We start from the raw sequence: 15017 nt of genomic DNA, 5'->3' as shown, positions 1-15017 counted from the left end.
ATGTGACTTGTACTAATATCGTTATCAATCAAACAGGCGGAAACCTCAAAATCTAACACCGCCGGTGTCGTCGGACTCGACCAACTCCCTGTCGCCGCGCGCGTCGCCGGGCGCCAAGCGCGCCGGCGCCGCCGACGACGTGGTGGCCGCCAAGAAGCAGCGCATCTCACACTACCGCCGCGTCTCCCCGCCCTCCTCCGGCTACGCCACCGGCTCCTCCGGCGCCTCCTCCGGCGAGCGCCACGCCTCCGACAACGAGGACGACCGGACCACAGGTAACGTCACTGTACACACGCTAGCGGACCTGACTCAGCGCATCTCACACTACCGCCGCGTCTCCCCGCCCTCCTCCGGCTACGCCACCGGCTCCTCCGGCGCCTCCTCCGGCGAGCGCCACGCCTCCGACAACGAGGACGACCGGACCACAGGTAACGTCACTGTACACACGCTAGCGGACCTGACTCAGCGCATCTCACACTACCGCCGCGTCTCCCCGCCCTCCTCCGGCTACGCCGCCGGCTCCTCCGGCGCCTCCTCCGGCGAGCGCCACGCCTCCGACAACGAGGACGACCGGACCACAGGTAACGTCACTGTACACACGCTAGCGGACCTGACTCAGCGCATCTCACACTACCGCCGCGTCTCCCCGCCCTCCTCCGGCTACGCCACCGGCTCCTCCGGCGCCTCCTCCGGCGAGCGCCACGCCTCCGACAACGAGGACGACCGGACCACAGGTAACGTCACTGTACACACGCTAGCGGACCTGACTCAGCGCATCTCACACTACCGCCGCGTCTCCCCGCCCTCCTCCGGCTACGCCACCGGCTCCTCCGGCGCCTCCTCCGGCGAGCGCCACGCCTCCGACAACGAGGACGACCGGACCACAGGTAACGTCACTGTACACACGCTAGCGGACCTGACTCAGCGCATCTCACACTACCGCCGCGTCTCCCCGCCCTCCTCCGGCTACGCCACCGGCTCCTCCGGCGCCTCCTCCGGCGAGCGCCACGCCTCCGACAACGAGGACGACCGGACCACAGGTAACGTCACTGTACACACGCTAGCGGACCTGACTCAGCGCATCTCACACTACCGCCGCGTCTCCCCGCCCTCCTCCGGCTACGCCACCGGCTCCTCCGGCGAGCGCCACGCCTCCGACAACGAGGACGACCGGACCACAGGTAACGTCACTGTACACACGCTAGCGGACCTGACTCAGCGCATCTCACACTACCGCCGCGTCTCCCCGCCCTCCTCCGGCTACGCCACCGGCTCCTCCGGCGCCTCCTCCGGCGAGCGCCACGCCTCCGACAACGAGGACGACCGGACCACAGGTAACGTCACTGTACACACGCTAGCGGACCTGACTCAGCGCATCTCACACTACCGCCGCGTCTCCCCGCCCTCCTCCGGCTACGCCACCGGCTCCTCCGGCGCCTCCTCCGGCGAGCGCCACGCCTCCGACAACGAGGACGACCGGACCACAGGTAACGTCACTGTACACACGCTAGCGGACCTGACTCAGCGCATCTCACACTACCGCCGCGTCTCCCCGCCCTCCTCCGGCTACGCCACCGGCTCCTCCGGCGCCTCCTCCGGCGAGCGCCACGCCTCCGACAACGAGGACGACCGGACCACAGGTAACGTCACTGTACACACGCTAGCGGACCTGACTCAGCGCATCTCACACTACCGCCGCGTCTCCCCGCCCTCCTCCGGCTACGCCACCGGCTCCTCCGGCGCCTCCTCCGGCGAGCGCCACGCCTCCGACAACGAGGACGACCGGACCACAGGTAACGTCACTGTACACACGCTAGCGGACCTGACTCAGCGCATCTCACACTACCGCCGCGTCTCCCCGCCCTCCTCCGGCTACGCCACCGGCTCCTCCGGCGCCTCCTCCGGCGAGCGCCACGCCTCCGACAACGAGGACGACCGGACCACAGGTAACGTCACTGTACACACGCTAGCGGACCTGACTCAGCGCATCTCACACTACCGCCGCGTCTCCCCGCCCTCCTCCGGCTACGCCACCGCCTCCTCCGGCGAGCGCCACGCCTCCGACAACGAGGACGACCGGACCACAGGTAACGTCACTGTACACACAGGTAACGGCATTGTCCTACCCACTATAGCTGCTCAGCGCATCTCGCACTACCGCCGCCCGAGTCTACCCTCGTCCGGCTACGCCACCAGCTGCTCCGGAGCCTCGTCCAGAGAGAGGCACGCCTCGGACAATGAGGACGACCGGACCACAGGTAACGTCATTGTCGTACCCACTGGCTGACTGGTATAACTGGCTTTCGTTAGCGGACCTGACTCAGCGCATGTCGCACTACCGCCGCCCGAGTCTACCGTCGTCCGGCTACGACACCGGCAGCTCCGGCTTCTCGTCCGGAGAGAGGCACGCCTCGGATAATGAGGACGACCGGACCACAGGTAACATCCCTGGTGTACACACGCTAGCTTAATGCTATAGCCGGGTTTCGTTAGCGGACCTGACATCAGCTCATCTCGCACTACCGATGGCCCAGTCCGCCCTCGTCCGGCTACGCCACCGGCGGCTCTGGCGCTTCGTCCGGAGAGAGGCACGCCTCAAATGATGACCGGAGTATTAATACACGCTTGCTGGCTCACAACGAGTACACGCTGGCCTACGGCCGGTACACACTGGATCATGGTGTTGTGTTACCCAGGTTTCCGCCGTAAGCGAAGTGGGCTCATCACTGTGGCGAGATAATTGACTTATATGACTTGTTTATGCGGTTGACAATGACAAAACAAGTTACTCTTAATTATCAATATTTACCATTATGTTTGTAAAGAGGCTATTACGAACTCCGTTTAGAATTCGCGGCTGGTAGCTCTGATAAAACCTTAAATTTCATAATTAATAACTTCGCTCGAAGTGGCAACCCAACTTTACACGGTGCGAGATGTTTTCATTATGCAACATTTCATCGCCCGGCTGAATTGGATATAATCTCCAATAGTCCATAATGTATCAAAAAACCTCCTATGCAAGCTCGCACTGCGTCTAAATAAGCCTTTATAATCTGTGGCTCACTTGATGAGAGAGGTTTGATCAATGAATCGATTGATTTCCAAATTACCAGATCGCTGAAATATCCATCATGTTCCTATAATAAATATTCCAAATAAGTTCTCTACTATATCTTCGATTACATATTTGTACTTAAAATGAATGCACGTAAATTTGTAAATATCCTATATGATTACCTAGTTTAACTATATTTAATTTCATTCCATTTTCTTATTATTGAGTATATTTAAATTCCTTTACGTAAATCAATGTTAAATACGAACATGCATAATTTATGCACATACACCGTAACCGTAAATGAACAATAAGGCAAACATCGACAAACAAATACAACTTGTCGACAGGTTTCATTAAATAACGAGTATAATGACTCACGATAAGAACGTGACCAAAACACGGTGTATAAAACAATTGATGAAATCGCTTTCTACACTCATAATCAGTGATAATCGTTCAACTGATATGAGCGTTTCCGTTTTAACGAAGTATATTTCATGTTAGGTTATTTTAAAAATCGATTCCATTTGGCTAGATTTAAAGCCAGTTTACATTGTGTAAGAAGTCGTATGCGATTTTATAGTACATTGTGCAACAAGGGGAGGAAGTTGAATATTACTAACGAGAGTAAGTTAAATCGCGACGGCTTGCCGGAGCGATTTAAAGACTCGAGTTTGTAATATTCATACTCCCCGAGTTACACATAATGTTTTTCATCACACTCGCAATATAAAAAATATGTAAATATATGTAAAAAAAATAATTACGGTACTAAGAACGATTTTTGTATAACTCACGCTCCGCCTGCGTGCAATAGCACATTTAGTTTGCGGGTGTGGTAAAAAATACATTACGGACTATTGAGGTTACGTCTAATTCAGTTGATCGACCAAATCTTACCGCCCTTTGTACTTTCATATGTCATAATCATAGAACATTTCCTCTTTTTACGATAAGAACAACTAGTCTCTCGATATAACCCAGTACTTTGCAATTTATCGATGGATTCATACATAAGAGTTTTAGCATTCTTTCTCAGATTAAGGTCTGATGTCAGTTTAGTCTAAGTACGTAACTTAACACAAAATCACCTCATTAGGAAAGGTCCCTAATGACTATTAATTACAACAAAATGCATAATAAAGAGTATATATTAAACTACTCATGTATTTTTGTTACAGTCAAAAAGGATAACGGTTACACCCTCAGTTTTAACACTGTCAAGGAGCTTTGCCCCAGTCCTGTGAAGGCGAACGGTTATAGAAGTAGTCCCCCAGTAGAGCAAACTAGTATCACAGGTATGTATTACCTATATACTTCTTAACCATTAAGAATAGAAGAATAATAATAGTTTATTTAAAAGAAATATTTTGAATATTATTCGTCAATATCCTGCGGCTCCACACTTGGCTATGCCTGTCACGTTGCAACCAGATAAGTAAAATTAAGAATCAACTTAAAATAGGGAATTTGACTGTAGTTTGAAATAAAATAGTTATATATTAAGATTAAAATAAAAAATATAAATGTTGTGTGTGTGGTTGTTTATGTAATTAGTTTATAAAATATATGTTTTTGATGAAGATTCTGCCAAAAACCTGCCGAATACCATGACCGCGCAGAAACTTGTATTTTCGGTAGGTACATATGAGGTTTTTTCCCGCACTATTTCGCAAAGTAGTATATTTCTTGTCAGGTCAAAACTTTAAGGGTCATAATTACCTACCTATGTACTGAAAAACGTCGTACGAAACACGTGCGAAAAGGAAATTCATAACTTTTCCGCGCTTGTATTGTAATGTGTCATTTCAATGCTCTCACATTCGACCGAAGTCTCCAGTCATATTTCAGCCTTAACTAGAGCTAAAGTTTAACCTTCGGTTTCGCCAATACCTATGAAGACTATTAAATAATGTGTTTAATTTTGTTTTCTTACAGAAAAAGACATCACAAATACGGAACCCTTAGAAAATACTGAATTAACGTCGGTGCCCGATGAGACCATGACTGATTTGGAAGAGATTGAAAGGTAACTATTATCCTATTTCATATCACAGAGCATATTAAACATAAAATAATTACAGTACGAAATGTATTATTTTATACAGAATGACAAAACACTTACAATCTATAAAATAACCTTTGAAGGTTGATTCGTAGAGGATCGTTCCTCTTTTGAGACGGTTTTTTTTTGTCATAAAAAAAAACTAAATAAATAGGTATCTAACGCCCCTTAAACGATTAACGCTAAAACATCGCGTGTACAAACATTTTAAGGTCATAATCATAATTTGTTTGGTATATTTAGTGGCCAAGATCATTAGTTCAATAACTTAGTAATAAGAGAACATTTCGAAAATACCTTAGTACTTAATACGAAAGGGAATAGGGTAACTGCGACAGTATTGGCTAACTACAAATTATAGTATCAGCCTTTCCAAGAAACAAGGGATAAGAAGTCTTATGAGAGTGGTCAATAACATAGGAAAGACGACCGGTCTGGCGCAGTCGGTAGTGACCCTGCCTGCTATGCCGCGGTCCCGGGTTCGAATCCCGGTAAGGGCATTTATTTGTGTGATGAGCACAGATATTTGTTCCTGAGTCATGGATGTTTTCTACGTATGTAAGTATTTGTATATTATATATATCGTTGTCTGAGTACCCACAACACAAGCCTTCTTGAGCTTACCGTGGGCCTCAGTCAATCTGTGTAAGAATGTCCTATAATTAAAAAAAAAAAGGAAAGCACCCTAGTGTTAATAAATAGTTTCATTTTCGTGAAAGTAAAAGTCGCAGTGTTAGTCTATCGAACTAGACAAATACTATAATTTGAAGGTTACACCTCTGCATTCAGTCTTTGGCACGTTTCCAGCCTCTGCCATGTGTAATCATCTTGCGTTAGAAAATTGTACGGATAGGTAATTCAGAACCGGTTTCTCATAGAAAGTTGCGTTGAATGACATGCACTTTTTAGCAATTAGTTACCTTGAGTGCTATGGGCCTAAGTGTATCATTGGTCATGTTGTTTTTATAAATGGATGAACCGTTTTTAGTTCCGTGTAAAATGAAATATCGTCATAAGATTTCTAAACTACATGTCGTTTTTGGTTACCGGTTTAGACGGGCGTGTGTCTGTTTTTTTTAGTAGCTAATAGTTATACTATGTCCCACTGCTGGGCAAAGGCCTCACCTGTTTTCCGCCACTCGTCACGGCTTTGTGCATGCTCCCGCCAGTCGTCGCAAAATGAGTCCAGATCTTTCCGCCATCTCATTTTTGGCCTACCTCTGCCAATTTGTGTGACAGAACATCGACAAGAAATTGTTCAGCGACCCAAATTCAAATTGTCGTAAATTATATCATCATCCTTCTTGGATAACCTTTGCATTCGCGTCGGCTCGATGTTTTGACAACTAATCCCAAGATTTGGCGTAGACACTAGTTTTACGAAACCGACTGCCATCTGACTTCCAACCCGAAGGGTAACTAGGCAATAGGCCTTATTGAGGTTAGTCCGATTTCCTCACGATGTTTGAATTGTCGTGAATTATATGTTCCCGCTTAAATTATCTAGGATCATCGAAACTATGAGCATGTTAAGTGTAGATATTTGCAGGTGATTGTACTGTTACTTTGTCGAACGTAATATATTTCCGTGAATTTCGCAAGCGCGCTAATCTGATCCGTGACGTCAGAAAGTGAAAGTAGTCCGATTGGCCATTCTGTAGGTATCTAGGCTTCGATTGTGGGTTATTGTTTGAAATTAGAACTTGTAATAGAAGTAAAATTATTATGTTTTTAATAAATCATTAACTCAGTTTAGAAATGCAGAGGCAGTTCAGTCGGTTGCACCAATGAGTTTGTCATACGCACCGCACGATAAGCCTTGCTCGTACTTTTTGTTGTATGTTATGTGTAAAAATACATCCTTGGCTCATGTAAGGTTTAGCTGGGTAAAAAGGCGTTTAACATTCATTGTAGATAATGATTATAATGAAAGATATTTTTTTACTATTATTAATTAAATAGAGATATCAAAAGTTATTAGAAGTTTATTTATTGTTTTGAAGATATTTATGACTAAAAACACGAGTCTTTATTACTTTAATGAGTTGGGAATCAAGCAAATCACCACAATTCATTAATGGTTTCAAAATTGTTTGTTACCTCAATTATTATGATTAAGATTTTTATGTCTAATCAACTTGGTTTACCCAATTATATTTCAATTATAAGAGTATTCTGTTAGTATAATTACTAATCTTGCGACCAAGATTTATTTGTCACTCTACACGGAAACTTGTAATGTTTCTATCTATTACCACTGAAAATACTTATAATAATCTGTCATTCCAGGCAATACCCGCCAATAACGAGTTCGAGTACGCGGCGAGCCTACAAGAACGAGTTCGCGGAGCTATACACCGAGTACCAATCCCTATACGCGCGCGTCGCGCAAGTCGCCAAGCTGTTCACGTCGCTCGAACTCCAGCTCAAACGCGCGCCGCCTCACTCACCGCACCATCAGGTACGGAATACCAACCCTATACATGGAACGTATATTATAGCCTTAACACAGAGTAACAATCCATATAGCCACGAGATACGCAAATCTGTTTACCATGCTCAAACTACAGCTAAAACTCGCATCGCCTCACTCACAACACCATCAAGTGCGGAATACCAAACCTAGCCATTGAACGTGAATTTTAAACGTGTAAGTTAAAACCGCCTAACTCTTCTCGAGCCTTAGCTCAAGAGCGAGCTGCTCTACTCGCCTCACAATCAGGTATGGAACGGAATACACAACTTACACGAACAGTGACTTATTTACCCGACCGAGTTTGATCTTTCCCTACATGCACAGACAGTCAACCAATTGGAACCCTAGGCCTCTGTAGAACTACGTCACTATGACATAGTTATAAATCAGATTGTAAGACATTTCTTACTGCTTGTCATTTTGACATGGTTGTAGAGTGGCCTAGGGTTCCAATAGGCTACTTGACCCTTTTTCAAAGTATGTCTTATATTATTAATTACTGTCTAATTAAACCAAAAAAAATAGTACCATATTTTATTACGACTTAAAAACCCGCAAAAAATTATTTAAAGTTTACTTTTACGTGATCAGGCAAAAACAACATCAGCCATATTAATCTATAGAATATCTATGACATGACGTCAGTATATTTAGAAAAAAATATTTCACATTGTCACACCCGTCAACCACTATGAATTTTAATACAATAGAGGTTGCTTCTATGGAGATCAGATTACTACCTCTAATTTCCATAGTTGATCTGAATTATGTGACGTCACTCCATTGGCCAACACCGTTTTCGGAGTCCATAATTAAAAAAAAACATACACACATATTTAATTAAAAATACGCAGTCATCACGCACTTTTAATGCCCGCAAGCTATAAATATTGATTTCTTAAGTCAAATACTACAGAAAACAATAACTTGATGTGCTAAATTCGATACGAGTCTAGTAGCCTATTGGTTGACTGTACAAACCGTTCAAGACGCGAGAGCCGCATCACCAGGTACGAATACCCACTCTTGTACTCACGATGAAACCTCGAAATAACCAAAAAGTGACAAGTATACATATAGTTCTGTAGCCGACAGATTGAGAAACAAAAACCTCCGTATACTTTACATTGTAGCCCGTTATTGACATAACCTTTATGACGTTGCAGAGCATAGAACAACGCATCGTAGAAGAATACCGGCGCGTGCAGAACGACGGCGAATACCAGGCGCAGAAGCGTCGCGTTAACTACTTGCATCGCAAGCTCACGCACATCAAGCGGATGGTGCAGCAGTACGATGAACTGGTGAGTGTGCATACAACTTTCTTCAGACACCGTCATTAGGTACAGAATACCAACCTTTGTGAATGTCTTCCTGCGTCGCAAGCTCACATTCTCGTACATCAAACTAATGGTCTTGAACACATGAACTGGTGTGTGATAGACTGACAGTGTACATTCGACTTTTTCCGATTGTGATATTCTGCTATTGGTTGCCTAAGACGACAGCGCGAGCTGCAACACTGGTTTTTAATAAACTAAGGCCCAGTTGCATCAACCACATTGGACAGACACGACACATCATCGTCAGACGTCTATGAAACTTCCCATACAATAAAATTTAACGAATGCTTTAACGATGACAGACTGTTTGATGCAACCGGCCTTAAGTGTTACAAACCTGGTAAAGTTGACGAAATATAAAGTAAGTCGCTTTAATAAGCGAACTTGTTTGAGAGCACGGCCCAGTGAATATTTCATCTACCGTAATAATATATCATAATCTGAGGTTTGTATTTTTACTTTTCAAGTCTGTCACACGGTTAAAGGACCTTCCAGTAAGTGTAGTTTGTATTTTTTTTGTCGTTCATGAAATTAGTTTTGAATATACATGCAACGCAGTGAAGTAACACGACACGTATTTTAACTCTTCGAACGTCAAAGAAGACTCGCGCATTTGACAATCAATGCGACGCATCGTGCACGATAAGTGCGGTGTCCAAAGGGTCAGTCGAAAAGTCGGTAAAAATTCATTTTTTTTAAATTAGCATAGTAATGTGTACGTTTTGTTGACAGCGGAGCCTGAAGTCGGAGCGCGTGTCGACGGCGAGCGCCAGCACGACGCAGGCGTACTGACGGTGACGCGCCTCGCCCGCCGCCGCCGCCCGCCGCCTGTAGCCGCGGTCACGCCGCGTGACGCGTGACCGGTGACCGCGTGACCGGTGACCGCGCGACCGCGTGACCGCGTGACCGTTGACCGGTGACCGGCGACCGGCAGGCGGAGACAGAGTGCCTTGTGTCGACTACGGTCCGCCGTCGATTTGATCAGTGCGCGTTGCGACTCCGATCCGGCCCGATTGAAACCTCGGTCGCGTTTCCGATCTATCCACACAGTGCCATGTTCGTTTGCGGATTCGCAACCGTGCGGACTGACATGATTGTTTCGTTAATGATTTTAAGGATTATTATTATAGTTTTAGTGATCCCGTATCTCGTCGAGCGCCGCGGCCGAGGTCCCGGCGTGTTCCCGTGTCGACGTTCTTCCATTAATTGTACGACGACCTCGGCCGCCCGGATATGTAACGCGCGACTCCCGCGCCGCGCGCGCGACTGAACACCTACACCGTCACAAACTCCCGATGAGAACCCGCAGTGCATACATAACGATAACATAGTTATTATAATGATAGAGCAAATTATTTTACATTACGAGCTTTTATATCACTTCACTTCGTATATTTGTTTGTTTATATATTTGCAAATTTATAGTCGCCCACTTCCAGTGTTGTATAAATTTGAGGACAATACATTAATATCGACCAATGAGCTGTATTGAAAATGAAATTATAATATGAACTTATTTTTTATATTTATAATATGTATATATAAATTCTCTCAATGATCTTCATAAAACTGTCTCTTGCTTTCATATACATAAATATATTTCGAAAATGTATATATTATACGTAATAACTGACCATTATTTTATAAATTATCAATGATTTACCGTACTTCCTGTAATATAATTTCAAAATAATATCAAATGAGAGAATAAACTGTTCTTGAAAATAACCGCGTACTATCGATGAATATCTGGCAAATGAAACATCGGACAAACATTTTTCGAAGTTGTAATATGAAACCATTCAACTCGTTGTGAAGTCAACATTCATCTTAGCTCTTACTTTGTGTAAAATATATGAATAGAAAAACAAATTATTATCTACATAATATAGTCCACTTGATATTTTTTCGTCCACATTTTATTCCATTCGAAAATAATTGCCGTCTAATGTTGTTGTTGTCCAAATGAAATTTGCTTATACTGATTGAATTATTTTACTATTACCAACAATTTTGACAAGTCAATTTTAAGACTATTGGCCTTGGATTACAATTATAACATCTTAAGTCGGTGATGTTATTGTCAATGTCCACGATCCTTTCGAATGCTGTTTGGAAGGTTGTCCATCTTCGTCCCTTTAAGGAATCCATCCATTTATAGATGGACGTTTGTTTTGTTTTATGATATCTTGCCCAGGTTCGTGTTGTATATAGTATTTAAAATAATGCCTCCGATTGCGCTTGGCGTATAAAATAATGTCCTTGTTGTGTCCGCATATTTATTTGTCTTCTAATCGCCATTGAAAGATCTTGTAAATATTATAATACGCTTGAGATTGACGGTCGATACTGACTGCTTTTATTTGAAAAATTCCATACAAGTTGTGTCCTAAAATTGCGACAACCGGCCAGTGTGAAACATCCACTAGGAGTAAGAAATTATTTTGGTCCTCTTCGGAACTACCCTCCAGAACACAATAAACTCTTAGTACATATAGTGTGCTCGGGCGAGGCGGTGGCTGTTAAGAAAGTTACTGGAAAATCCAAGTCAAATTACTTCCATGACAACCTAACCCTAAACTCTTTGGAGTCTAAATTTGCGAGCCAAAAATCTGTCGTGACATTAACTAATATGGTCTTTTCTAATTTAATTTTAACTTGATTTCAGTAGCTAACTTGCTTGCTCAGTAACAATGAAAATATCATAATAAAAGTGCTAAACAATTTTGATAAACATGTCAAACGAGATATAATTTACTATACTTAGTTTTCAAGCTTTGGAGAATTCAATCAATTAATAAATAACTTGTCAAATCTAAATCAAATTCGTTACACGTTACTTTGTTTAAAAAATAGTAAATTAGATACTTTTAAAATATTCAAAATAGGGTAAAAGGTTATTTTGTACATCAGAAGTAGGCCACCGTCGTCAGCCCGAGGGAGAGCCGTCTTGCATATTTTGTCCTGATGTTAACGTCCATATTGAAATGATTTATAGCGTTAAGTAACTCTGGTTTCATTGCTCGAGTCCAGCTAATTCCAAACGCATGAATCAATTCTAAACGCCAGAAGCGTCCTAAATTCTAATGTCATTTAATGTACATATTATATACTTCTTTGTTATTATATGCGTATACGTATTATTATCATTGTAATATAAGATGCAAGGATGCATAGGTTTACGAAACCTTGTTGAAGGATACTGTTTATTCGGTTAATTTTGTCAATTATTGTGTCAAAATGAAGTTATTATTTCACTGTAATTGTCAATTGTTTCGAAGCTCGCACGAGCGGCTCCATTGCGACAGCATGTTTAGTCAATTCAACAAATGCGAGGCCTTTTAGTTGCTCAGTTAATAGTTGTCGTTTAATTGCTTTTACTCATTAAAATGCTCAATGTTTGTGGTCATGATATTAGGTAATTTTCGTTGGATTTTTATTTATTAGTATTTATTTGTCTGTCATTGTAAATTTGGACACTTTGACCGTGTCTCGTTTTATTCATCATGACATCGCTTGCCCTTCTCACGTTTAAATTCAGTATCGAAATTATGGATATCATCACAATGGTAATAAAATGGTAATAGGATCAATCAAATCGATAGGAACAAACGTTAAAAATGTTATTGTTACCACTAGTTTAAGCACTCTGAATTGTTTTATTATAATTATTTGTTTTCACGATGAGATACTGATTTCTTGTGTTAGTAATTTCAGGGAAATTGTTATTTATTGAAGTGGATATTGTGTAAGATGCATTCCATTTGTCAGAACCGTTGGTTAAGCACTGTTCATTGACGCACGTGATTCGTGACTAGTGTATGAGAAGTTGAAGTATATTTTTACAAAGATTTAATATCCTCGTAGACAAAGCTGGTCTGTAATCTATTGGCGGGAACAAGAGACTGGACCAGACTAGGGTCGTCTCCTGTTGCTGTCGATCTAACATCGACTTTGAAGAACAATATTTTGTATGAGATAAATAAGATATCCCTAATGTTGAAATTCGATACATTGTCACAAAGGGAGGAAGAAAATGTCAAATGTTGCTCGATTGTTACCGATTAAGTAATTAGGAAGTTATGTATTTTGTCATATTTCTTATACAAAGGAAAAATATCTCAATGAAATATCATAGTCCAATGTATATATTTAGAGTCTAGTATCACATCTTTTTAAACTGAGTTAGAACTAATTCCAGATATGTATTGGTCTTTGCGGCATGACAAACGCGCCACGTCGCTTGTGGTGCTGCGTTCACGCGCTCGTGCAGCTTGCGCGGCGAGTGAACGCAACACGGTTGTTGTCCGCGAACTCCGCACCTCGAGATGGGACGGTCACGTGACCCCAATACTAACCAAGCAATGAATCGGGCCTATTTTATGATATATTGTTATCGGGTGGCTAATTTGTCATGTGCAAACTTAACGCGTTATATTAGCTGATATCGTAGCGGCTAAGGCGGGCGTTACATAATGATCCTTACCTTACTTTTATTTTTAGATATAGTTGAGTTTGCGTATTCTGATCAAATGTTATTGTAAATTTGGTGTACAGTAGAGTGGAGCGGGTCGCCTGCGCCGCATGTATAATATGTATATAGTCCGCGCGGCGCCGGCGGCGGCCGAACGTGCTGCGATATCCTTGTGCCCGAGAGATCACGCGTACACGAGTCAGACGTATAGACGATGCGGTAGTGTTATTGTGTATAGATGTGTTTATACAAGCTCGAGTCGAGACTTGCCAGCCGGTTCGAGCGAACGACGACTTGCTATGAATCCTGACATCGGCTCACGTTAATTAGCTTTTAAATATTTCATCAAAATATAAAATACACAAAAAAAAATGGATATAAATTTCTCGACCAAGTACTGGTTGTTTTTAAATTATTAAAATGTAAAAAAAAATTAGTGTATAAACAAGTGTACAATTATGAGTTATACATACTTTTCTTTTCGGCATTTCATGTAACAGTGGAAGGGACTTCGACCGCGGCCGAGCGGCAGGCTGTTGCGCCCTACACTGTCGAAAGTTCTATGATTATGTTTGCAATTACTTTTGCTCATATCCCTCTTCCATTGCTTTATTTTTGTTTTGTCAACTGACTAAGTGTAATATATATAATTTTGTTAAGGCAGGGTATAGAAGAGGTACTTTTATAATTTGAAATGCTTGATGATTTGTTTGAATATTTAAAATTGAGTTGATTTTATCCATTATGAAGGGAGTTCCGATTAGTTGTTTTTTTTTTATTTGGAGTTCGAATGAGGCAGCGGATTAGCTTATAATTGTCAAGTTACCACAGATACAATAGTCAAGAGGTAGGCTCTCTTTGGCGTTGCCTTAACTGTTCCAAGCCGCGGTCTCGGTGGTCGCTCGCGAGTGCGACCCACAGCGGGTAGTCAGTATTACACCACGCAAATCCCTTGAGCTGAAGAGAGGTTGTGTAAAGTATCGTTATAAAAGGTACCTATTCAAAATCTGGATAAACAGACTAACTTTTAAAAGCAATGTTCATTCATTTCGATTATGGGATCAGTGCCAAACTTTCTCTTTTCTTGTTTAGCTCAAAATGTTGCTGTTTGGTTAGTCTGCCATTTTGTGAATATTTTGTTTTGATAGTAATATGTAAATCTTTTATAATATATTTGTTTACAATAAATAAATGACAACATTATAAATAAATAAAATTGTATTTTCCATTTAAACTGATGAAAAAAATATAAAAAGAATAATATGCAATGAAATTTGTTGTTTTATTTATTTTTATCGTAATTAATGCTCAAAGTAGTTTTACTGGTCTGTAAACGTTCGTACGTAATTTAGATTTTATGAAGGTACTCAGAAAAAAAACCGGCCAAGAGCGTGTCGGGCCACGCTCAGTGTAGGGTTCCGTAGTTTTCCGTATTTTTCTCAAAAACTACTGAACCTATCAAGTTCAAAACAATTTTCCTAGAAAGTATTTATAAAGTTCTACTTTTGTGATTTTTTTCATATTTTTTAAACATATGGTTCAAAAGTGACACACTTTTTTTCCTTTAGGAGCGATTATTTCCGAAAATATTAATATTA

The 15017-nt window shown here is 42.3% G+C and overlaps 1 protein-coding gene across 2 annotated transcripts in view; it reads left to right on the top strand.

Annotated features, from left to right (window-relative positions):
• The window catches only part of LOC125233838 (RNA polymerase II elongation factor Ell), a 77917-nt gene extending 65874 nt beyond the window's left edge, over window positions 1–12043 (top strand). Inside the window, exons 8-13 of one of the 2 annotated variants that reach the window (XM_048139972.1) lie at window positions 37–275; window positions 4243–4359; window positions 5000–5090; window positions 7416–7587; window positions 8769–8906; window positions 9678–12043. In XM_048139972.1, coding sequence (XP_047995929.1) covers window positions 37–275; window positions 4243–4359; window positions 5000–5090; window positions 7416–7587; window positions 8769–8906; window positions 9678–9737 — 817 coding nt within the window. In that variant the 3' untranslated portion in view covers window positions 9738–12043. The remainder of the gene's footprint in view (window positions 1–36; window positions 276–4242; window positions 4360–4999; window positions 5091–7415; window positions 7588–8768; window positions 8907–9677) is intronic. The other variant, XM_048139974.1, reaches the window with a different exon arrangement.
• Window positions 12044–15017: the final 2974 nt, after the last annotated feature.

Source organism: Leguminivora glycinivorella, chromosome 15, assembly GCF_023078275.1.
Source record: "Leguminivora glycinivorella isolate SPB_JAAS2020 chromosome 15, LegGlyc_1.1, whole genome shotgun sequence".
NCBI classification, from domain to species: Eukaryota; Metazoa; Arthropoda; class Insecta; order Lepidoptera; family Tortricidae; genus Leguminivora; species Leguminivora glycinivorella.
Note: the sequence above shows the minus strand (reverse complement) of the source record. Positions and strands in the feature narration are given on the sequence as shown.